General features: G+C 45.1%; 1 protein-coding gene across 10 annotated transcripts in view; it reads left to right on the top strand.

The window, feature by feature from the left end:
- The window catches only part of AOPEP (aminopeptidase O (putative)), a 390,564-nt gene that overhangs the window by 197,836 nt on the left and 166,737 nt on the right, over window positions 1-25,991 (top strand). For all 10 annotated transcript variants that reach the window (XR_016393524.1, XR_016393525.1, XM_089913028.1 and 7 more), the window contains exons 6-7: window positions 8,574-8,763; window positions 13,240-13,346. Coding sequence is in view for 8 of the 10 variants with exons in the window: in XM_089913028.1 (XP_089769154.1) it covers window positions 8,574-8,763; window positions 13,240-13,346 (297 nt within the window). In the remaining 2 variants the exon portion in view is untranslated. The remainder of the gene's footprint in view (window positions 1-8,573; window positions 8,764-13,239; window positions 13,347-25,991) is intronic.

The raw sequence follows: 25,991 nt of genomic DNA, 5'->3' as shown, positions 1-25,991 counted from the left end.
CTGTGGCTTAGTTTACTTGTGTGTAAAACGGGGATAATAATATCTCCCTCACAGCGTTATTATTAGAATTGAATGAGTTAGTGAACATAAAGTCCTTAGAACTGTGCCTGAGAGAGGGTAAGCGATGTCTAAGAGTTTACTGTCATCAGTACTTTATTTTTCCTTCTCTTTTTCTCCACCACCATCATAGCAACTGTCAGGGAATACTTGAACTCAGCTTCCTTCAATTCTCTTATCCTAGATCCAACTTTGATTTCGTGATAGAACTGATTCGGACACCCTAAGCCCTAAGGTAGCTCTGGTGCTCGTTCCTACCCAGAGTAACCACCTGCTTTGAAAGCTAGTTGACAGTGTGGCTGTCTGGCAGAGGAAACTCGTGTGTCCTTCCACGCCAGCATCTGCTTTCAAGGCTCATCCTCTCAGCCTGCAATGCCCTGCGGTATCCAGGCCTGTGGCCGTAACGACCGGCCTTTGTGCTTCATGTGTGCCTCCACCAGCCCCCAGCACAACACTTAAACACATTTCTGACTCCATCTTGAGTTTTCAGATGCCCAGATTGCCTGACTGGGCCACGGGTGCTTGCTCTCGGTTGTGGAAGCAACTGATGGCCCCCTCACCAATTAAAGTTCTGAGTACCCTTTGGGAATTCCCCACCGTTTCTCTCTTTAGACTCGATTTGTGGATCCAGAGAGTGCTTGCACTGTATTTCAAAGGAAACCCATAACCGCACTGCTCTTACTGCGGGTGGTGCAAGCTGCCCAGACGTCTCCCTTCATGAAGCAGCTTTCCAAGCTTCCACATGGCCACAAATGACAGACTTGTACACACAGCAAAAACCAACTGGATGAGCTATTATGGTTCTCAGTTGCGCCATATTATTGCTGTTCTGGGAATGAAGCAAAACGCATTATTTTATTAAATAAAGATTTTCCCTGTATCATGGTAGAGGCTAATTTTATTAGCTCTCTTTATGGGAACAAACATCATCACCCTGGCTGGGGAGGCCGGGAGGGGGGGCGGGGGTGAGGGAGCAGAGAGAATCACATTTTGTCATCCATGTGCTCCAGTGGAGGCTGCCAACACGTTTTAATTGGTAATTACTTACCAGAAGAGTTCTCCAGATCCTGCAGAAAATGCACAGCTCTCAGTTCATAACTCATTTAGAGATGATTCAGAAGACCTCTTCAGCTCCAATAAATATTGTTTATATAGTTGGGTATGGGTGTGCCCCTGGTATCCAAAACACCAGAGTGTTCAGTAACTTAAAAAAAAAAAAAAAGTTAATTCTTTCTTCTCCCCTGTGAGCATCCAGAGACTCCTTAGTTTGAACATGTACCTTAAGATTCCGAAAGAAAGGAGTCCAAATCTAGAGTTGGAAAATTCAGTCAAATACTGGTTTTTGTCTCTGAATCTTTAGCTTTCAAACCTGAGACATCCACTTAAAGCTTTATTTAGCTTTTTAGGTGAGCATAACCATGAGACACCAACCCTGCCACCTTCCTCAGGCAGGGTAGCCTGAGTTAGGTGCAGCCAACTACTAATCATTGACTGCCGGGGCTGCCTTCACTCAGCACGCAGGACTGAGATGTAGAAATCCAGCTCTAGGGACGATGCCTGCACACAGACGTGAAGTGTCCTCTCTGCTTGTGGCTCTGCTTATCGCTAGCTGAGCAGTCCGCCAAAGGCGGTCTCGGTTGTCTAGAGTCAGAGGTGGTCTCCATGTTTTGTCATGGCCATGCTATTAATTTTTACTCTTAGCAGTCGGCCAAGGCCGGCACTAAACAAAATTATGAAGCTGGCAAAAATATTTCGGTGTCCCCAGCGGCACCACTTTCCCCCTCCTTATACCTCAGGAGGAGCCCCCTCTCTCCTCCCAGCTGTCATCCGTGCTCAGCTTTGGGGCCTTTCCCTCTTTTCTGTGAGCAGCCACGCGGAACCTGGTGGGATCCAGATGTTACACCTCAACGTGCCATGAGGCCGTGTGCTTCTCCTCCTAAGATAACTGCTTCAAACCTGAGATGATAAACTTGTAGCTCCTGTCCATAGGTTGGTTTGCTTTGGCAAAACGTTTTTTAAATGTGTTATCTACTTCCCCCTATTGTTTCCTACTTTCCTCCCGTAGTTACCTATTTCCTTATGTTGTTATCACTCCCCTGATCTCGTTATCTACTTCCCTCATCTTGTTCTCTACTTCCATCTTGTCATCTACTTCCTACCTTTTGTTATGTGCTTTCCTCATTTTATCTGTTTCCCCACCTCTCATTACCTATTTCCCCATCTCCTTACCCACTTCCCTCTATTGTTATCTACTTCCCAACTTTTGTTACCAGCTTCTCCCATCTTATCTACTTCCTTCATCTCATCATCTACTTTCCCATCTCCTGTCTACTCCCCCCACCTCTTTGTCTACTTTCTCATCTTTTTTCTACTCTCTCCACTGAGTTATCCACCTCCCTCATTTTGTTATCTTCTTGGCTCCTGTAGTCCTTTGAGTTTGTGATCGCTTTAAACCATCTCTTCTTAAAAGAAAAAAAATCAGAGGATTTTTAGGGCAGTGAAACTACTCTGTATGATACTATAATGGTGGATACGTGTCATTATACGTTTGTCCAAATCCACAGACTGCACCACACCAAGAGTGAACCCTAATGTAAGCTACGGACCCTGGGTAATGATACAGCAATGTAGATTTGTCATCTGTAATAACAAATACACCACTCTGATGGGGGAGGTTGATAGAGGAGGAGGCTGTGTGTGTGGCAGCGGGGCGTATGGCAAGTCTCTGTACTTTCTGCTCAGTTTTTCTGTGAACCCAAAACTGCTATAAAAAATAATGTCTCTTCAGGAAAAAGAAAAGTCAGGCTTTAACAAAAGGGGGTGGGAGGTAGAGGCTGGGGAGAGGCAGTAGGCAGTCTGGCATGTTGTCCTTCCTGGGCTCCTGAAATCGTACCCTAGGGACTGGCCCTTGCACCCTTGCACCTGCTTGTCTAAGCATCCCCTTGCAGTGGCCCACAAGGGACCTGGCATAGGACAGGGTTAGGAAGAATGGTGTTGCATTCAGGAATTTAGGCTCTTGGGGGGGCTTCACCAGAGGAGTAGTGATGCTCCCCTCTCCCTTCCTTCCCTACCTTCCTTCTCACCAGAAAGAGGCCGAAGCTTTGCTGATCACAAGGTCTGATAACCTCCGGTCAGTTCTAGCTGGGTCCTGGGGTGTGGCTGGTCGCTCCCCTTGGGTGGACTCTGAAGATGGAACACCAGGGAGAACAGTGAACATTGTACCACCGGCTTGAGCTGGCACAGAGGAATGGGAGCCCTGAAGCCACAGGTCTAAACCCAGTGACCCTGGGCAGAGTGGGTCAGAGTAGGACTTCAGGGTCAAGATTGCATGAATGGAAATACCAGCTCCATTACTTACCAGCTGTGTGACCTTGAGCTAGTCCTTTTACCTCTCTGTGCTTCACTTTCATCACCTGTAAAATGGGGCTGATAATAAAATCTATCTCCTGAGATGATGTATGTAAAATACAGTGCCTAGCACATAGCAGACACTCAAGCATTGGAGTCTTTCGAAGGAGTATATGTTTCTGGTAGAAGTCTCTGGCCCTGGGGCTTCCCCTCAGTCACTCTCTGCTATAGTCATGTTGGCAGTTTTAGCCAAAATTCATTTAGATAAGTGAGTAGATGTTTTACTGCCTCTTTGCTATTTAGAATTTTTATTTTTAAATTTTTTATTTTTTGGCCACGCTGCGTGGTCTGCCGGATCTTAGTTCCCTGACCAGGGATCCGACCTGGGCCCCCTGCAGTTGGAAGCGCGGAGTCCTAACCACTGGATCGCCAGGGAAGTCCCACTATTTAGAATTTTTAAAGGAAAACATACACTAACTAACATTAGCTTTTTCTCTCAAACCTAGATCCTTGTGTTGATCCGCTGTAGTGAGTTTTCTTCCAGTTTTTAGATCTGGTTTCCCCCTCAGGCTACCGAAAGGCCCATATCCCCATATCTCCTAAGGCGCCAGTTCAAGACTACAACATGTGGCCACAGCGCGGGATGCCTGATGGAGCAAAGGGAAGGTTACTAGTCTCCGCTGAGCAGTCTCAGAGCCAGAGGGGAGCAGAGGCCCTCCAGGTCACCTGGGCCATCCCTTTGCCTTTGGGACAACAGACACGTCCCCTACCTTAGACTGCATCGGAGAGCGGGGCTAAGGGATTTCATTGCACAGGTGAAGGGGCCGGAGCCGAGCATTTGGTTTGTAAATGCACCGAATGAGGTACTGGCACAAATCACATCACACCTTACTGAGGAAGAGAAAGCATGTCCTGAGTCTAAGGGACAGCTAACTACGATTTGTCCTCCCTTTCAGATTGCCCCAGACTACTATGAGTCTACCTTTCAGTCATCCAAATTAAATTTGCAAGTAATTAAGTCATGCAAGTAAAAGTTGCTTTCACATGATTATGAGGCCCTTAGAACTCTCCAGTTTAATTCTGAAAGTACAGGAGCCTGAGTTCCCCTCTTTCTTTGTTCTTCTTTCCTCTCTCTAATGGGCTATTGGGCTCCACATGTTGAGATTGTGAAAAACTTTGAACCCATAAGAAGTTCAAACTTGAAGAATATGTGTCTGTTTCCTGGACAAACCTCCAAGAATCTGTACAAAAAGTGAATCTGCTCCCCCTGAGGGGAGTTGGGATCTACTCCAGTGTAATGGAGGGGTGGCCTGGAGCTCTTCTTGTCCTTAACCAAAAGCAATTTCCTGTCCTCCTGGTCCCCCTGCAGCCGGCAGGGCTGGAGCCCCCAGTGCTGTACCTCTCCCTGAGCAGCAAGGTGGGCCACGCTGGTCACGTCTCCCTGGACAAAGCAGAAATAAATCACACTCCAGCCCCTGCTTAAGATCTGATGAAATTCCCCATTTCCGCTCCAAATTGAATTCCTCCCGAAGGATTGGAGCAGCTCCCGCGTAATGAAGGCACTCCTTCCTCCTCTGCTAGAAGCATGTTTTAAATGAACTGACACAGCCTTCTAATCTGGGTGGGAAGGTAGCTTTTAGGAACAATCTTGGGAAACTGTTTTCAGACCAGAAATGATATTTTTAATCTTGAGGGGCAAGGCGGCAGACAGACAGTACCACGTGGCCTTTGTCGGGAGGCAGCCCCGCTGCTGGTGGTCTCCTGGGAAAGAAGGAGAACACGTGTCCTGCTGTCGCTCTGCCTACCCCCCTGCTCTGCCCTGCTGGCCTCCTAAATCACTTGCAGTGAAAGAGAATTTATGATGGAGAATACAAAACAAGAGGGCTTGTACTTTTTGAGAGTTGAAAATATTACTTTCCCACCCATCACTTATTTGGGAAAAATGATCAACTCTGTGATTTGAAAAAAAAAAAAAAACCAAAACCAAAAACCTTCTTTAGGATGAAGATGTCATTGAAGTGATTATCTTCCGTCCTCTGTAACGATGATGAATCAACAATTTGGCATTTGTAGAGGCAGTTGACACAGGCCCATTCAGGGGAAAAAGGAAGAAGAAAAAAGAAAACCTGTTTTCAAATAGGGCCTGTCAGAATGAAGGCTGGTGTCCCGCTGGCTGATTAGGACCATGAATAAGATTCTGAGAACTCAGAAAGTGTGAGGAACCCAGGGGTAAAACTTATAAATCAAGTGTAAGGTAGGAGTAGAAAATTCTAAACATTTATTTTGTTTTGAAGGTGGGCATGAAGGAGATTATCTGCTGGTAGAAGAATATTTAATATTATTCCTTGAAGTGAGTTTAAGAGCATTATACCTTTCCTCATTCATTGTTGGAAAAAGCAGTTTAAAAATTCTACTTAACATGAAAAATCCTGACACTTAGGTTCAAAAGGAAAGGAAGAAATTCTCCAAGAAAAAAAAATTCTACTGGTCCTTTTATGCCAGAATTTTGTTAACAACCCTTGAGAAAGGTTATCAAAACCTTACTCTGTGTTTTTAATTCAGTTTAAGAAAGAACCTATTTCACTCATAGAAGCTATTATCCACAGGTAAAACCCAACCTTAGACGACAAACTCCGCTGCAGGAGGATTTGGGGTCTGGTTCTCAACTGGAAAATTGCTTTTCAGGGAGAAGGTCATGTTTTCCACTGATAACAGGGTCATTTATATCAAGTGAAATGCACATCCTCCGATCTAGGAGGAAGTTTAAGCTTTGGTCTTTCTCAGAAGACAGGAGGAAATACATTTCTCCCTGGCTAGGAAGAAAGTATTGAGGATGGGAAGTGGGAATTCAGGCACCATTCCAGCAATGCCAGGGTCTGTCCTGAGCCCAGCCAAGGCCAGAGTGGTATCTCCAGAGTACTGACAGGTGGGGAAGGAGGTCTGGTGGAGACAACAAAGACTGTTGAAGGGGAAAAACTACAGGACAGGAAAATGAAATGCCATCCCCCCCCCACACACACAGCTGGTTTTGCGCCTTCCTTCAGGCCCTTGCGGACTTTGATATTTGCATAAAAGAGCCTGGCTCGGCTTCCACGCTGGGACAAAGCAGCGAGCAGGTCGCCGTGGACAGGGCAGGCTTTTTCTTCGTGAACAGTCTCGCTGCCATGTCACAGTCATCAGCGTGTGTACATCTCTTGGGCTGCGGGGTCTGCTCAGCTGTACCGTCTCTGTAACTGCGTGTGCACCGTCTGGGTCTCTGGCCAGAAGACCTTTCCAGCGCAGGCTGTCTGTGAGCCTGTTTACAAAGCCCGAAGTTGCTTCTGTTTTGCTTTACCCAAAAGGGTGAAGTGCTGCCAGCAGTATGTCTGGAATGTTATTTACTTGGTACATTTCTGTGGCTTTTCTTTGCAGCGCTGCACATGCCAGAGCAAAGGGTTATTTACTTGAAAATGCCAGGTTTTGCAGTTTGTCTTCTCCATGGGGCCACTTTCTCAGGAAGAGGAAGTTTAGCTCCTGGGCCTCTGTTTCCTCCCTCCCTCCTTCCCTCCCTCTCACCCTTTTCCCTTTCCTTCCTGTCTGCCTTCCTTCCTTCCTTTTTTTTTTTTTTCCTGAGTTAGTGCTCTGAACTTCTGTTGTTTGCATACTGCATGGCACCTTTGTATCCTAAATGCCCCAACTACACTTCTAATTCCTGGCGTTTCTGGTGGGCTCTGCCGGGATCCTGGCTGACACCTTCTCATTTGCGCGCCTGCCCTGTTATTATTTCACATGAAAGCTGTCTATTTTGGCACACAGGACTCCCGCGCTTTCAGTTGAGCTCTCTGAGCTGAACGGGCGATGCTGTGCAAGGCAAGCACAGGTGGGGTTTTCTCTACTGGCCGCCATGGGGGCAGAGGACAAAACCGCAAGCCGTCCTGGCTTGTGCAGAGCCCACACGATGGCAAATGCATGGCTTTTAAAGGAACGAACCAGTGTGTACAGCTTCTTAATTTGGAAGGTTTCACGACTGCTTTTGTTCAATCGATGGAGGAGAGTGCTTTTTTTTTTTTTTCCCCCCCAGTACGCGGGCCTCTCACTGTTGTGGCCTCTCCCGTTGCGGAGCACAGGCTCCGGACGCACAGCCCCAGCGGCCATGGCTCATGGGCCCAGCTGCTCCGCGGCATGTGGGATCTTCCCGGACCAGGGCACGAACCTGGGTCCCCTACATCGGCAGGTGGACTCTCAACCACTGCGCCACCAGGGAAGCCCGAGAGTGCTTTTTTTTAAAGAGCAAATTCTTCATTCATAAGACGGTAAACGAGTCCTGTATAAATGAGAAATACCAAAGGTGGAAGCACAGGAGGTATTTCCTTTGCCTCTTCTCTCTTCAGCCTCTCTTCTTCCCATTCCATCAACGCAATTCTAATCATGGTATTTGGGGTTTTAAAAGAAGGTGTGGGAAATGGGATTAGATAAATCTCCCAGGCTGGTGCCAGCCCTGGAACCATTTGCACACCTGAGTGAGTTAATTCCCTTCTTTCTCTCTCTGCTTAGTTTTATGTCATGGGAACGTATAAGCATCTGTAGATAGAAGATACCTTTGAAAATCTCGGCCTCACAGAGACTCAGCCTTTATCAGAGTCTCTTGAAACCTCACCCACTCATGGCACCTAGGAGTTTGTTGCCTCTGTAACCACCCTCAGTCTGAACTAGGAAATGTTTGGTTCCATTCTTCTCGGCTTTCCCCGTCCTTCTGCATGACTTCTCACTTTGTTTGTAAGCTGCTCGGATTTTTTGGCTGAAGGGTCTTCTTTGATCACTGTCTCGACAGCATGGGCTTCACATTCTCACACCTGCTCTTCTTTTACAGTCCAGATTTCAGGGTAAGTGCTTCCATCGCCTTGTAATTTCTTCAGTGTAAAACCTCGGTGCAGGTTGCTTATTACAGGTAATAGCTGCTTGATGACGGAGACGACTGCTTGGCAGAAAAGGCAACCTGAACCTCTGCCAGGAACTTAAACTGCCACTTTATTTATTTCTAAAAGCACCTAAGCTGCGAGCCTATTGGTCGTGATCTAGCATGCACACGATAATAACAGGCTGGCAGGGCTGAGAAAGCCAGCCCTGGGGGCGGCCATGAGGACAGGCCCTGATAAGACTGTGTGTGTTTTCTCCCCCATGATCCACAGCCCACACCTCGTCTTCCTCTCTCAGAGCACCTTGACTGGAATGAGCCAGTTCTGTGGGACCCGTCTCTGCCATGAAATTGCTCACGCCTGGTTTGGCCTGGCTATCGGGGCCCGAGACTGGACGGAAGAGTGGCTCAGTGAAGGGTTCGCCACTCACTTGGAAGATGTATTCTGGGCCAAGGCGCAGCAGGTAGGTTTCAAGTGCACTAAGCATTTCACTACCCAGAGTCAAGTTCAACTCAGAGTCTTCCTATTCAACAGATAGGTATTGAGTGCTCATTATGCGCTCAGGCACTTGTTCTATTTGCTTTGTAAATGGGAGGAGAGCCCTTGCTCCCCACGGGGTTCATGGTCTAGCGATGAGAGAGAGAACAGATACACGACTACATCTTTAACATGTAGTGATGAGCACTGTCAAGAAAATGAAGCCGGATAGAGAGAGGTGGGTTTAGTGCTGTTTTAAAAGGTGCTTATCAGAGACGCTCTCTGATAAGGGGACATCTGAGCAAAGACTTGAAGAAAAGGTGGTACTGTGCACACTCCAGCACTCCTTTGTGGGATGGTTGTGGTGTGTTTTGTTTTATTAAATAATGAGATGAAATTTTAAATCAAGAGTCATGATCTCAGATGTCTGCTGGCAAGTAATAAAGAATGAAGCAGTTGGTGTTATAGATTCGGGAATGGTAAGGACTGTGGCAAACCGGAAGCTTCTCCTCAGCTCTAACCGATTGCTGTCATGCTGAAAGGAGGGCCCAATACAACCTGGACTTCTAGTTTTTTAAAGGAAATTATGACTCTGGATTTTTATGTGAAATTTACTAATTTAAAAAATATGCAAACCAAACATACACTGAGGCCAGACCTAGTCAACACACTCCCAGTTTGCAACCTCAACTTTTTTTTTTTAACTTTATTTTTATTTAAAAAATTTTTTAAATTTAGGTAAAATTGACCTATAACCTTACACTAGTCTTGGGTGTACAACATAATAATTCTATGTTTGTATACACTGTGAAATTATAACAAGTCTAGTTAACATTAGTCACCTTACATAGTTACAATTTTTTTTCTTGTGATGAAAACTTTAAGATCTACTCTCAACACTTCCAAAAATGCAATACTGTGTTATTGACTATAGTCACCTTTCTGTATATTACATCCCCAAGACTTGTTTATTTTAAATCTGGAAGATGGTACGTTTTGACCCCTTCACCCACTTCTCCCACTTTCTGACCCCTGTCTCTGCAACCACCAGTCCGTTCTATGGATCTGTGGGCTTTGTTTTTTATTGTTTTTTACAACCTCAACTTTAAAGAATTAGCCACCAGCAATAAGGAAGATATGGCAGCTAACCGGCTTCCTGCTTATTTTCTAATTTCTCACATTTGGCTACTTCTGTTCCCTACCATCTCTACACCCTGGACTACTTGACTTTTTCTGAAATTCCCAAGTTTGTGCATATCTGCATGATTTTGTCCAAGTTCCTTCTGCCTGTTGAAATCCTATTTATCTTTCACTAGCAGCTCAAGGTCACCTTCCCTTGATAGCCCAGACTGTTCATCTCGCTCACAGTTCAATAATACTCTTCTAGAAACTTTGGATTTCCACTGCATCTGTACTTACTCACCTGTTTTTTCTCACTTTTTTCTTCTTCTCTCTATCATCACGACTAGACTGTGACCCCTTTCAAAGTGGCACTGTGTCTTACTCATCCTCCCCCTTTCACACCTTGGCTGTAGAGCTAGCAGCGTGCGTGGTTGTGTCCCCCTCCACACAGAATCCTGTGGAGAGAGGCCACCTGGAAGGTTCTCGAGCAAAGGGGCTGGGTTTGGAGTCGGACCGGACTTGGAATCCCAGCTTTGCTGTTTACAGTAGGTTATGTAGCCTCCCTGAGCCTCAGTTTCCTCATTTATAAAATGGGTATAGGAATGCTTAACCTTGCAGAGTGAAAGGGATAGTGTGTGAATGAGCTTAACACAGTGCCTGACACGTGGAGGGTGTTCAAGAAATACCAGTTCTCCTTTCTTGTTCCCTTCCTCTTTGATTTTGCCACCACCTTGCACATAGTAGGCATTCAGCCAGGACTAAATAGGTTTAGTGTAAATGTGCCTCTTTCACCATCACTTCCCTGAGGTACTTCCATCCTGAGACAATCAGATTTATGCTATTCTTCATAATCCTGAGTGTATGTCAGGCATCTGATGATCACCTCTCCGTCCTTTATCTCCTGAATCCCCAAAGAACGCTCCCCCTTTATCCTTCCCCTTGCCTGTACCTCCTGGAATCTCTTTGCTTGTGTCCTCCCTCCAGCTGCCCTACCTTACATCTTTCTCTACCAAAAAAGGCACGACGCTGGCCTGGCTGCATCTCACAACTGCACAACTTCCATGTGTCCATTCTGTGCTAGATCTGTAGGGATAAAAGGAGAAGACTACAACGCTGCTCTGAAAGAGGTCAGAGTCTAATTTTGAAGATAAGGAAAGCACACAGTAGAAGGAAGAAGAAAATAAGTTAGAAAAGAGAGGTAAACACCAAATATTGTGGGAGTTCACAGGTGGAAGAGGCTGGGTATGAGAAAATCCAGAAAGCCTTCTTGGAGGAGGTGACTTCTTGTGGGTCTCAAAGGGCAAGTAGGAGTTGAAGTTTCTCTATCCCTCCTTTTCCCTTAACCTGGAGTAGGGGGCAATCCACCTCATCATCCTTTAAGGTACACGCAGTAAGTCTTCAATATGTGAAAACATGGACACCCCTGAAGTGAAGTGGCCATTCTAGAACCAGCACAAAGTTTGGAAACATTTCCAGAGTACATCCATTGCTCTGGCCCCTTCCTTGAAGGTTGAGTTAGACTGAGCTGCCGATGGTCCCTGACAAGTGTTCACAGCAAGCCTCCCAAGCAGGAGAGGAGTGCTCCTTGGGGCAGGAAAGGGTGGGCCACCTCACGGGACTCCCAGTCAGCAGGTCATTTCATCACTGAACAGGGCGTGAGGGTGCCGTGTTGCTTTGCTGCCCAGGAGACTGCATTGTGCAGCACCGAGCGTTAGCAAGTACAGCAAAGCAGAGTGAGAAATCTTTGAACTAGGAGATAGAAACCCACATTCCTCTCAGAGTGGCATTCTGTAGGGAGAGGTGAATTGAGTTAGTGGCAAGTTGAATCGTATAACTTGTCATCAACTTGGACAAAGTCTAAACTCCTTCACAGCTGTCATAGTCAGCTTGGTCTGCCATGACAAAGTACCACAGACCAGGAGACTTAAACAACAGACACTTGTTTTTCTCGCAGTTTGGGAGGTTGGAAATCCAAGACCAAGGTGCTGACAGGCTTGGTTTCTGGTGAGGCCTCTCTTCCCTGGCTTGGGAAGGGCCATCTTCTCACTGTGTCCTCACATGGCCTTTCCTCAGTGCACACATGGAGAGAGAGTTTTAGTGTCTCTTCCTCTTACTATAAAGACACCAACCCTATTAGATTAGGGCCCCATCCTTTTGAACTCATTTAACCTTAATTACCTCCTTAAAGGCCCTATCTCCAAATACAGTCACAGCTGTGATTAGGGCTTCAACACATGATTTTTGTTGGGGAAGGGGACAACACAACTCAGTCCACGACAACAGGACACACAGAGTGTCTTGATCACCTGGCCTCTGCCAGCTACTTGGCACCTCTGTCCCTCCCTGGCTGGCAGCCTGCTCCCTGCCTGACCCTAACCCTCACCATTTTTAAAACATTTCACACTCTTGCCAGGCCCCACGAGCTTTGTACATGCTTTCCAGCTTCCTGAAATTCCTCCTCCCCTGGCTGGCTCCTGCTTTCCCTGGGGAACACCTCTTCAGGAAAGCCTTCTGACCACCCTGGTTGGCCAGGTGGCATCTGGGTTCTTCCTTAACCTCTGCCATCACTGAATTCTGATGGTTACTGTGCTTATCTGTCTCCCTGGACTCCTCACGTTCAGAGCTGTGTCCATTATGTCCTCAGGGCCTAGCAGAGAATCAGTAAGTATCTGTTGAGGGAACTATTAGGGACCTTTAATTCCCAGAAATGCCTGTAGACACTGACAGTTCCCTCCACAGTGGATGCTCTGCTGCCCTCCCTTGTGGGGTTACAGCCATGGGGCCTTGTGAGCACATCGAGTGACAGGAGCCAATTCTGACCAGTAGGGCAGGGTGTGATGGCCTTCCCCTCCCCAAGAGTGAGTCCAGGCAGTGCACTCTTTCTGGTTATATGCAAACAGAATCATCTGGGTTGCATTAGCTGGCTGCACTGTAAACAGCCCTTAACAAAACTGAGGGCTGGAAAAAGTAGGAGGTAAATGGAGGGGACCTTTCCCACCCTGTGCAAGAAGACAAAGCAGGAAAAGGCTGGATGGGATCAGAGTGGAAATGGCTCCCTAGGGAGGTCTGCTCTTTCCAGGCCAGGGGTGGAGGTGAGGGGGCAGGGGGAGGTTCCGGGGCCAGGAGGCACCTCCCAAACAGGCAGCGCAGGAGTGAGGGCTGGTTCTTTGTTTGAGGACCTAAGAGGCCCTTTCTGATGGAGCGCAAGGTGCGGCGGGGACTGTCTGTGCCATCCCCCCTGAAACAAAGCCAGCTGCTCCAGTGGTGGCTCCGACTCCGCGGGAAGACGACAGTGACTGTGTCCTGAGCATTTGTGTTTGTGTGTCTGTGCTCCAAGCAGCTGGCCCCCCACGAGGCCCAGGAGCAGCGGGAGCTGAGGGCTTGCCTGCGCTGGCGTCGCCTCCAGGACGAGGTGCGGAACTCCCCGGAGGATATGCAGGTGTTGAGGTAAAGCACTACGTGATCCCGTTACCTTCCGGTCCTCCCCATCACGCTCCTCCTTTCCTGCAAGGCACGTCCAGGCCATCTCTTAAATCTGCTGTGTTTCCTTTTTAAATTAAATTGGGCTAGATTACTCATCTTCCCAGGGATGTGATTGTTATGTTTTAAGTCTTTCAGGGTGTGGGTTTGGATTTGCCTTCTGACATTTTCCTGGTGTCTCTGTTCAGGAAAAAACTAGCACAAGGCCATTTCCGGGACCAAATTCTTCATTTGAAGTTCTAATAGTTACTTTATGTGGTGGCTGTGGACTTGGAGAAGGTTAGGGTCTGGTGGCCTGGCAGACAGTAACTCTTTAAAGCCAAAAGGAAAAAAAAAAACCTTTAAGAAAATATTGATTCCTAAGTGTTTAGTAGTAACAGATGTTTGTGTCAATGGGGCCTTTTGTTCCGGATGTGTCCCGGCAGGAGGCCACTCCTGTGCTGGTGGGAGGATTCTACTCTCAGCTCCTGTGTTGTATTTTCAGAGCGTTTCTTGCAGCACTGGTAGGATTACTTCTTGCCATTTTCCCATTTTTTTTGTCCCTCTCTGTTTGCTTGTTTTTTCTCCACTTCCGTAAATAGTTGTTTATCTGAAAGCTTGAGCCTCGGCCCCAGGAGCACTGTGATTGCTATGGCAACAGATGCTTTCATCCTGTCCCCTCTTGACTGGAGCCAAGCCTTTGGAATCTGCCATCAGACAGGTGGGAAGGCAGCCATCCGGGAATCACCCCTCATTTTAGATGGCAGCTCTGAAGGCCAGTCTACCGCCTGGGTAGAAGCCTGCCTGGACCCGTCCTGTTGTTGTTTGTTTTTAAATAAACACCCCTCTCCGTAGGACTGCCCACTGAGGCCAAAGTCTGAGGGGAATGCCGAGCCCAGCCTGACCCCAGCGAGGCTCGCCAGTCCTTTGTGCGGCACGGCAGCTTCCCACGGAGAAGTCCTCTCTCGCACGCTAACCGCTGGCGTCTGCTGACTCATCCATTGTTTAGGAAAGCCGGAGCCGGGAGCCCTGTCTTCCCCACCCAGCGCCACTGTGCAAGCATCCGTTCACTCAGCCAGTGGGATGGCTACACCCACCGCCAACGTGGACAGGGTCCCTGCTCTCATGGAACTTTCACGTAGCAGGGACTCTCTTGTAGGCACAGCTAGTTACAGGTGGTGAGAAGTTCTGTGAAGGGAACGCCGAGATTTACAGTAAAGAGGCTGGGGAATGCCCCTCTGAAGAGCATCAAGGCCTGAGGCGGGAAAGGGCTTGCCATGCTGGTGCTCGAGGGGCAGAAAGGAAGGCAGTGTGGTTAGAAGGGCGGGGAGAGGCAGGCAGGAGCTAGATCATCCAGCCTTACCCTGAGCGCGATGGAAGCTGCCCCAGGGCCTTCAGCACGGAAGGGTTCCTTATCTGTCTTGTGCTTGCAGGCAGCAGACAGAAAGCCAGGAGAAGGGTTAGAAGGTTGTAGTAGTCCACATTAGAGGTCCTGGTTGTGGCAGGGCGGACACAAGAAGCAGACCTATTTAAGACATGCGTTGGCAGTGGCACTGGCAGATCTTTGGTCTGTTGAATGTGGAGAAAAGGAAATTGAAAGTGTCCAGAATGACTTCGAGGCTTTTGACCAGAGCGGCTGAGTAGACAGGTGGTGATGCCATTTGGGGAGACGGTAAAGACTTTGGGAGGGGCAGGCTTTGGAGGGAAGAATAAAGATTTCAGTTTTGCATGTGTCAAGTTTGACATGCCAAATAGATATTCAATATTGAAAACTCAGTGAGGTTTACAAGTTAGGAGCTCATTGGAGAGACTGGAACATTCAGCCTATGGATACTTAAAATTCTGAGCACGTTGAAGTGACCAGCTAGAGAGGAAAGTGAGAGAAGAGGTTGAGAGGAAGATGAGGGGCCCGTGGAGGAGCTGGGGAAATCAGTGCGGAGAAAACCCCGGTGCCGGGAGTCATGGGAGTCAGGAAAGGAAATGCCGGATGCTGCTGAGGGGTGTGTAAAAGGGGGGGAGAGAAGTGACCTTCGGGCGGACCGCATGAAAGGTATTGGTGACCTTGACGTGCAGGCATTAATTCATGAGCTGTGGAGAAGGGAGCCTGACTGAAGTGGGTAGAGGAGTGAATGGGAGATCTGGAAGCAGAGACGTTTAGTGTGGACTTTGTGAGAGAAGTTGTGCTGGGAGGGGAGGGAAATGAGGGTCAGGGAGGTTTGTTTTAAGGTGGCTGATGCAGGAACAAGCTTATGTGTGAGCTGTATAACTGGGCCGATCCTGCCGGCTCTCAAGACTCAGTTTCCCCACTCTCCAAGTCTCTAAGTCCCTTTGATGCCCCCAGTTCTCTATGACCATAGACCGTCGGTTCGGGTAAGGACACTATAATTAACAACAGTTGGTGAAACGTGTTCCCAACTTATAAGCAGTCAGATGGACCCTGGGAAGTCAGTGCACATGAGTGGAGAGCCTTGTCTCTGGGGTTCGTGGAGCTTCTGATGTCCAAGAGCTTTTCCTTTGTGTGTGGAGCCGGGAGAAGGAATACGCTATTTTTAGAGCTTGTGCTAAAAGGCTTATTATGGCATTTGTTTTTCTTTTTCTTAGTATTCAGAAATTGTGTTTGCCTAAATTTAGGCTAACCATGAAATGAGTGCATTTGAAAGATTTGTTGCACATCAGTATGGAAAATATTGTTATCAGATGCACTTACAATGAAGAGGAAATGTTTCTGAACCTGCCCCAAATTATATAGTCTAGGTTTAGTTTATTCCCATCCCTTAGAATTCTCCCTTAAATGGGCTCAGAGAACCTAGAAATGACTGACAGTGAAAGGAAGAACCAGAGTTGTAAAAATTTGTTCTCCGATTTTTGTTTTAGTATACAAATAAGACCTTGGGAAAGAAGTCTCTTAAAACAATACAGTAGTCAAAGATGCTATCTTTTTTCTTTCTTGCTTTTAAGATACCCCATGGTCTTCAAATGAGGGACCAAGAACAATTTAGAAGTCTTGGTTTCACGTTGCCAGAGGAATGGAAACTTCTCCTACCCACCTTTGCAGCAACTTGCAACGTGGTTGACCACTCCCTCTTTCTAAACACACTTTCTTCCCTTGGCTTCTGTGTCACACTCTCCTTGGTTTCCTTCTACCTCACTGCTGGTCCTTCCCCACCTCTCCTGCTGGCTGTTTAACATCTTCACTTAGATGACTCATGGCTTCGAAAGACCAGTTAAGGTGTCCAACATCATACAGCCAATAAAGAGCAGAGTGGGGATGGAAACAATCCTCTTTTCCTTACACCACCTCCCTGCCTCCAAAGAACTTGATACAGCATTTAGTTGCATTAAAAGAAAAAAATACTCCAGGTATCTTGAACTGTGGAAGGACATGAAGGTCGGGTTGAAAAAAGTATCCTTGGGCAAAGTATCTTTGTCTTTTTACACATGAGAGTGTGTGTCTGATTATTTCAGTCAATATAGGGAAACAGGAAAACTCAATATTGTGTTGATGACAGCTATTGGAGGGGTATTGATAAAGTGAGAAGAGAAAAATTAAAATGATGTTTGTCTCTGACTTGCTAATTTCAGTAATTTATAAGAACTGTTTTCCATTTGTGCCTCCCATATATCCAGTGTTGAATCATGGCTCTCATCAAATGTGTCTTAAATTGACCTGCTTGTAAGTTTCATTTGGTTAAAACAGTTCCTTGTGTTTTCCGAGGTTTCTCAGCCTTCCCTGGCTGGGGAGCCTGTAATGTGGCTGCAGGCTCCCGAGGCATAGTTTCAAAATGCTAGGGTCACATTACTGGCTCCATGCCTTTTCCCATTTGTTAATTATTAAAATGCCTTTCCCGTAGATGAGACCCCAGTGGCTCTCTCCAGACTTTCCCTCACCTCTCCCTCCACCAGGCCTGGGCAGAACCGTTTGCCATTCAAAGCCTGATGTGACCGCTCTTCCACTCTGCCCCGCCTGGCTGCCACCACTTCGCTCTCCCCTATTCGTTCCCCCAATCCCCCCACTCTTGTCCAGTGCAGCAGCCATGACTCTTGACAAGGAAGATGCCAGGGGGTTTCTGAAAGGCTCCCGTGCCTTTGGCCTCTAGGGTATAGCTGCATCAGCATCTTCCCTCTAAGTGTTTTCAGTTAGTGTATCATGACAGGCCGGCGGGATGGAAGAGCTACGGCGGCGGGGTCAGAAGAAATCTCTGTTGGTTTTTATAGTTTGTGATTTATTATCACTTCCCCCTTTTTCTGGATTCATTGTTAAAGTCAAGCTCGTGCTGAGAAAAACGTTAAAATATATCACGTTGAGTAGGCGCTGACAAGCCCGGAGTCTGACGTGGCTCTTTCTAGCTGCTGCCTCCACAGTTGATACAATTCTAGAGAAATGCAGACTCTTTTCCCATCTTCCTCATGAATCCCTCACCCACCTGGTTCCAAAGACATCCCATAATAATAATAGGGAACACCCCCCCCCCAAGTATGTAACTCTATCTACAGCCAAAATCAAATGTGCATGCCACAAGTTCTGTGAGTTTGCATGATGCCTAAGCACTGTGTATTCCATTTAACCGGTGAGACTTTTTTCCATTAAAAGCCTATGTGTAAACCTTCTCTAGTATTCATGAAGTTTTCACCTTTAAAGTTTTTTTTCAAAATTTTTATTTCTAGTCCTTGAAGAACATAGCAATCTTTCCCACCCACATGCGGGAACGTGTCCATTCTCAGCCGCACAAGCCTGCCTCATGGAAAAGCTCCAGCCCAGAGCTTCACTGCTGGGCCTGAACACTCCCCAGAATTCTTCTTCAGTCTCCACTGGCCCTGCAGGCATAAATAAATCCTTTCGCTCCTCCTTGGGCAGCTCCCTTCTCCTTGCCTATGGTATTTATTCCAGACCTTCCCCATGCTCTCTTCCTTCTCTTGCCTCCTGTCCCACAGGGAAAGCGGAGGCCACCAGCCTATTCTCCCTTTGATTCTGTAAGCACATCAGCATCCACGTCTACCCTGACCTCTCAGATGCCTGAGTGCCAACTTGTTAGTCTCAGTACAGCTAAAGACAATTTTCTGGTTCCAGAAACAGAGCTAGAAATGAATGTGCCTTGATGCAGATCATAGAGCTACATATATAAGTGAGTTTTGGAACCCTCTGCCCACGAGGGAGAAGGGAAGGAGGAGCTGTACACCAAGGGAGGATGAAGCTCTCATGACTTTGGACGTGAACTGGGGTCACAAGTCTAGGGAAACTTTCTCCATTTGACATCATCTCTTCCTGGTTGCCCTACATCTCACAGTGGTAATCCCCTCTCCCACTCCCATCTGCTCACCTCCAATAGCACTGAACTCATCCCTGGTAGCACAAGTTCACATACTCATCCAAGGTAGAAACCTGGGAAACTTGTCCAATTCCTCCCTCTCCCTGGGAGGGTTTAAGCCTTCACTATGAACTTACCTCATAAGTCTTTCCCAATTCGACGCTTCACCACCCCTAATACCACTGTCTCTCTTTGTTTAGAGCTTAATGGCTTGCTTGCACCAATCTAACATCCTCTGGCTTGTTTCTTCTACCTGTAGTCTAACCCCATCAAATCCATCTTCCTCACTGCCACTGAGGAGCTCTACTTAAAACCCATTATGATTCCGCCACCTCCTTGCTTAAAACTCTTCAAAAGTTTCCCCTTGTCTCCAGGAAAAACTTCCACAGCAGGCAAAGCCCGGCACACCATCACTCCCATTCTTCTGGTCTCTTCTCTTACCATTCTTTGCTTCACTCTCTAGCCACCCCAAATAGTTCATAGAACCCTACTGTATTAGTTTGCCAGGGCTGCCATAACAAAATTCTACAGACTGGTATGTGGCTTAAACAGCAGAAATAAATTTTCTTGCAGTTATAGAGGCTAGAGGTCCAAGATCAAGGTATCTTCTGAGGTGTTTCTCCTTGGCTTGCAGATGGCTGCCTTCTCTTTGTGTCCTCACTTGGTCTTTTCTCTGTGTGTCTGCACTCCTGCTGTCTCTTTGTATGTCCTAATCTCTCCTTATAAAGACACCAACCAGATTGGATAAAGGTCCAACCTAATGGCTTCATTTTAGCTTAACTCCTTCTTAAAGGCCTTATCTCCAAATGCAGTCACATCCTGAGGTACTGGGGGTTAGGGCTTCAACATAAAAATTTTGGAGAGATGTAATTCAGCCCATAACATCTACTGTCTGCCTGTTCTTTCTTATCTCCTTGCCTTTTTTTCATATTGTCTCTATTTAGAATATCCTTCCTTTGTTGCATGACTCCAGATCATTCTGACTCAGCACAGGTACAACTGCCTTCCATAAGTCTCAGGACCTACCCTGACAGGATAAGCTGGTGACCCTCCTCTCTACCCACTAAATGCTCTGCTTGTATCTCCACCCATGACCTTACTACATTATTTTATAAATATATTTAGAATGAGCCTTGTTAAATTCCCAATATTTGACTATTTTTAACCTATAAAAACAGCGTTTTCACATTGCCCAGCTTGACACATCTCTCTCCTGACCCATCAACCTTTTGAACCTAGGGACTATGTCTTCTTTGCTTCTGTATACCACAGTGCTTGGCACTGAGTGGGTGCTTGATAAATATTGAAGAAGTGAATGCTGTAGACAACATGATCTCTGTCCCTGAGTTTCTTTGTATATTATTCAGAGAGTCGAAATATTGGTCACAAGACAATAGATAGACAAATTCTAGGCTGCACCCTCAGAATTCAAAGAGCTGAGAGTTGAATATTGGTAAGCTTAGTTAGAAAGGGCCATTGGGAAGATGTGAGGCTTGAGCTGGGATGGTGAGAAAGAATTTCACTGAGGCTGGTAAAGCAGTGAAGAGAGGGGAACTCAATGAGCAAAGCCTGGCAGGCATAAACAGTGAATCGACTGTGGAAATGTCCATTAAGTGAGAATGGGTTTACTGAAGAGGAGAGCCGTTAAGAACCTATGAGACTGAAGGTGGACCAGGCTAAGTAATGGAGTTCCTTAGATGCCAAATTCAAGAGTTTGCGTGTGACCATCCAGGCGGTGGGGAGCTATTTTCAGTTCCAAGAATGATGTAATGCAAACGGAGTTCTGGGAAGATTACCCAGCCTTCGGGATAACACATGATCAGATAGACAAAGTGGAGAGGCCAGATAGAATTAGATGGCTGTTTCAGGAACCCAGACCTGAGATTAGAAGAACTTGGAATCCTCTTCTTGGATGGCCTAATAAGGCTTTGAATGAGTCACTTTGGAGTTATTCAAAACTGATTGAAATGTCAATACAGCTTCAAGAAGTCTTCTAATAATATGATGTGAAGCTATCCCTGATCGCAGATAAGGATCGACCCAATAAAGGAACTGGTTGAATATGTGAGCTTTGTGAAGTTCGTTATGACTTTGAACAGAGTGAAGGGCAACAGTCCCAGTGCCTTCTTGGCCAAGACCTGGTCTGTTCTGCCTCATTTTAGAGAAACATCAATTGAGGATGCAGAACTGAACTCTCTCCAGGGCTTGTCAGTGTTCAGTTCTCAATGCAGGGAAAGTAGTATAGGGTGAAGCAAGCCTGGAAGACAAACTGCCTGGATTTGAGTTCAGTGCTGACTCCACTACTTGCTACGTGACTTTGAGAGTTACACGACCATACTGAGCTTTAGACTCCTCGGATGGAATGGGAATAATAACACGACAGTTTCCACTTTATAGGTGAGTGTGAGGAATAGATGCCACGAGTACGTGCAAATCATTTAGAACACATGTGTTAGGTTGAATCACAGGAAATTGCCATTCTGATGGATCTAAAATAAGTGATTATCGGCAATTTCCTGTGGTTCAACCTATAGTAAATACTCAGCACATGTTAGATACTGTCATCTAGACCCTCCGGCACCTGATAAAAGTTTGCCCAACAAGTGACAGAGGCACAGGACACGGCCCCCACAGACAGCCTCACTCTGCCTCCTGGTTCATTCTGGTTTCTGTCTCTTCTTTCACTGCTGCCACCCTCCGGATGGCAACCACAGAGGCATCCTGCTCGTCTCTCTTTAACAACCAGAGCCTGGAAACACCTGCTTTTCCTCCTCACAAACTTACAATTGGCTGGAATGTTCAAAAAGTTAATTTTGCTAAGAAGTTAAGAGAATATATTTTTTTAAAGTGCAAGAGAATGCCTGGTTACAAATGAAAAGGATAGGGTTAAAAGCAAACCATTCCCCCCCCACCCCCCCCACCCCCCCCCCACCCCCCGGCAAAAAAAATCTGAATGTTAAACAAAGATGCTCAAATGAATAGCTTGAGGGAAGAATTAACTTGGCAATCCTTCTAAGACTAATGGGATCCTCATACCTTCCTGGAACCTACTTCTGGTCTAATCTCTACATAAGGGCCACCCTGGTGTCCCCTCTGGCTCCGCTTCCCTGGCCCCTATACAGAATCTGACTACCGCCCTGAGAAGAAAAACGTTCTTGCCTCTATGGCCTTCAAGAGTTCTAACCTGAGTTCGGACCACTGGCACTGGCCTGTGAGTTTCCTAAATCTCTACCTCTGTATCCTGGAACTTCTGCCCTCTACCCTCCATCACTCAGGCTTGGGGTCCCCTCCACCCCATTCTCCCTGTCCATTCTTTTTTGCTGTTTGTTTGTTTGTTTTGCTTTTTTAATTTGAACCACACATGCTAGGCTGTGTAGTCTGTTTCTACCCTTTTGTGACTGGAGGCTTCTGTACCTGTGCCAGCATTTTCTGAAAAACTTGAGGGCTCTCAGCCAGCCAGAAACAGACTCTGTCCTTTCCTGTCTCAAAGGCCAGCTCCACCCCCTTGAGCTGCCCACTCAGTTCCTGTTTCCTGTTGGAGGGACACCCTCAGCTCTCACTTCTTTTACCCAGCAAAGATGACAGACATGTCCTGAATAGTTGAACTCAAATAACCCTTCCTTATTCATTTTTCTAGACCATTCTCTGGTTACTCATCACTCAGGTATTTCTAAGGGAGGGGTAGAATTCTCTTTTATAGGCCCCTAATAACATACTTACTGTACATGGTGTTTCATTTTTTGCAATAACACTTGGTAGAGTTTTTTTAATATAGAAAAGCATAAAGAAGGAATAAAGTTGTTCATAATCACTATTTAGTTAGCCATTTTTTTAAAAATACAAGTATATCGTGGGAAATTTCAGTTTAGAAAAGTATAAAATTCCATCCCCACCACCGTAGTCCTCACCCTAAGGTAATCACTGCCAGCATTTTCTTGTGAATCCTTCAGAAAATAAATTTTATAAGTATATGTGCATAATTTTTCTGTATTGCTGCCCTGTGGGGCACTGATTCATTATAACAGTATTTGCCCATGAAATATTTTCTTAAAAGATAATTCATCTCCATAAACCAACCTATAATAGTTCACTCCTAGTTTGCTCATCCTTGGAGGATATCTCATGCCCTCAGCCAATCCTAGCACTATGTATATTACATTCTTGGCTAATGAGTGTTAGCTTCCCATTCAGAAAAACTCTCAACCAGTGAGTACTTTCTCATGTAATCCTAAATTGACTCTGTTCTACAAATTATTTGCTTACTCCCTGTAGGTCTCCCCCATGCTCCCCAAAACTATTGTGTTTTGGCCAATAGTTTTGACCAAGAACAGCTGACAAAAATTGTGCAACTATTTGACTGAACCTGCTTCAAAGACACATAATGTCTTTAATATGTAGTAAGAAAAACTTCTTGCTACATATTAAAATCCAGTTTTATAGGGACTCCTCCCCCTTTCAAGTCAGTGGTTGAGGAGAGAAGGGATAAAAAAGAGGAATTGTATTTCTGTTAAACATTGTACTGGAGGGTCTAGCCAAGGCAATTAGGCAAGAAAGTGAAATAAAAGACATCCACGTTGGAAAGGAAGAAGTAAAACTATCTTTTTGCAGATGACATAATCTTATATATAGAAAATCCGAAGGAAGGAATCCTCCCCCAAACACTGTTAAAACTAATAAACAAGTTCAGTAAGATTGCAAGATACAAGAGCAACATACAAAAGACAGTTGTGCTTCTTTTTTTTAATTGAATATTGTGTTAGTTTCAGGTGTACAGCAAAGTGATTCAGTTATACACACACACACACACACACACATATATATATATACATCTATATTCTTTTTTTCTATTGTCTGCCATTTTGGTTAATTACAAGATATTGAATATAGTTCCCTGTGCTATACAATAAATCCTGTTGTTTGTCTATTTTATATATGGTAGTGTGTATCTGTTAATCCTGAATTCCCAATTTATCTCTCTCCCCAACTTCCCCTTTGGTAACCATAAGTTTGTATTCTGTGTCTGTGAGTCTCTTTCTGTTCTGTAAATAAGTTCATTTGTACTATTTTTAAGATTCCACATATAAATAATATCATATGATGTTTGTCTTTATCTGACTTACTTCACTTAGTATGATAATCTCTAGGTCCATCCATGTTGCTGCAAATGGCATTAATTCATTCTTTGTTATGGCTGAGTAATGTTCCATTGTGTGTACCACACCTTCTTTATTCATCAAGACAGTTGTGTTTCTATACACTAGCTATAAATAATCTGAAAAGGAGATTAAAAAATAAATTCATTTATAATAACATCAAAACTGATAAAATACTTAGGAATACATTTAACAAAAGAAGTGCAAAATGTATACTGGAAACTACAAAACACTGTTGAAAGAAATTAAAGAAGAACTAAATAATTGGAAAAGCATCTTGTGTTCACGAATTGGAAGACTTAGGGTCCTTAAGATGCAATCCTCCCTACACTGATCTACAGATCAAGTATAATCCCTGTTACAATTTCAGTGGCCTTGTTCTTTTTTGCAGAAATGGACAAGCTGATCCTAAGATTCACATGGAAATTCAAGGGACCCAGAATAGTCAAAACAATCTTGAAGAAGAAGAACAAAGGTGGCGCACTCATACTTCTCAGTTTGAATACTTACTACAAAGCTACTGTACTCAGGACAACGTGGTACTGGCATAAGGACAGACATATAGATCAATGGAATAAAACTGAGAGTCTAAAAACAAACCCTTTCATTTATGGTCAATTGGTTTTTGACAAGGGTGCCAGAACTATTCAATGGGAGAAAGAATATCCTTTTCTACAAATGTTCATGGGACAACTGGATATCCACATGCAGAAGAATGAAGTTAGACCCTCTGCTTCATACCACATAAAAAAATTGACTCAACATAGATCAAAGACCTAAATGTAAGAGCTAAAACTATAAAACTGTTAGGAAAAAAGCCATAGCTATAAGTCTTCATGAACTTGGTTTAGGTAACAGCTTCTTAGATATGACACCTAAAAAGGGTCAAAAATCAAAGAGGGAAAAATATCAATACATTGAACTTTATCAAAATTTCAAACTTTTGTGCTTCAAGGGACTCTATCAAGAAAGTGAAAAGACAACACAGAGTGGGAGAAAATATTTGCAAATCATATATCTGAGGGACTTGTATCCAGGATATATAAAGAACACTTACAACTCAACAATGAAAAGACAAATAACCCAATTTAAAAATGGTTAAAGGATCTAAATAGACATTTCTCCATGGAAGATAAACAAATGGCCAATAAGTACATAAAATGCTTGACATTATTAGCCATCAGAGAAATGCAAATCAAAGCCTCATTGAAATACCACTTCATACCTACTAGAATAGCTATAATGAAAAAGACAGATAAGAACAAATGTTAGTGAGGATTTGGAGAAATTAGAACCCTTATACACTGTTGGCAGGAATGTAAAATGATGCAGCTCCTTTGGAAAGCAGTCCAGCAGATCCTCAGAAGGTTAAACGTAGAGTTACCATACAAACCAGCAATTCCACTTCTAGGTATATATGAGACCTGGAAACATAAGTCCATACAAAAACATGTACATGAATGTTCATAGAAGCATTATCTTTAATAGCCAAAAAGTGGAAACAACCCACATCCAGTAAGGGATGAATTGGTAAATAAAATGTGTTATAGTCATACAATGGAATATTAATCAGCCATAAGAAGGAATTGAACTACTGATATGTGCTACAAAAATGGATGAATCTTGAAAACACTTTGCTATCTGAAAGAAGCTAGACACAAAAGGCAACATGTTGTATGATTCCATTTATCTGAAACATACAGAATAGGCAAATCTATAGAGAAAAGAAGTAGATTAATGGTTACCAGGGGCTGGGGGAGGAGGAGAAAATGGAAAGTAACTGCTTATAGGGTTTCTTTTGGGGGTGATGAAAATGTTCTGGAATTAGGTACTGGGGATGGTTGCACAACCTTGTGAATATACTAAAAACCACCTAATTTTACATGTTTAAAAAGGTCAATTTTATGATATGTAAGTTATATCTCAATTGTTTGAAAAAGAGAGGGATTGATAGAAATCATTGGACGTTTTATAACATCACTGTAGCCTTAGCAGAGTTGCCCAGCAATTGTCCAAGGAGAGATGGAAGAAGAAAGTATGGCAGCAGGCAACTGCTGTCCTCAGGGCATTGGATGAGACTTAAGGAGCCATTTCCAGTGCTGGATGCCAGGAAGACGTCTCCATAGTGTCTGTGGTATAACAACCCCTCAGAGAGATGATTCACTTCCAAGAAA

The sequence above is a fragment of the Delphinapterus leucas genome, chromosome 6 (assembly GCF_059928025.1).
Source record: "Delphinapterus leucas isolate spDelLeu-1000000601 "Yukka" chromosome 6, BTC_Dleu_Yukka2, whole genome shotgun sequence".
NCBI lineage: Eukaryota > Metazoa > Chordata > Mammalia > Artiodactyla > Monodontidae > Delphinapterus > Delphinapterus leucas.
Note: the sequence above shows the minus strand (reverse complement) of the source record. Positions and strands in the feature narration are given on the sequence as shown.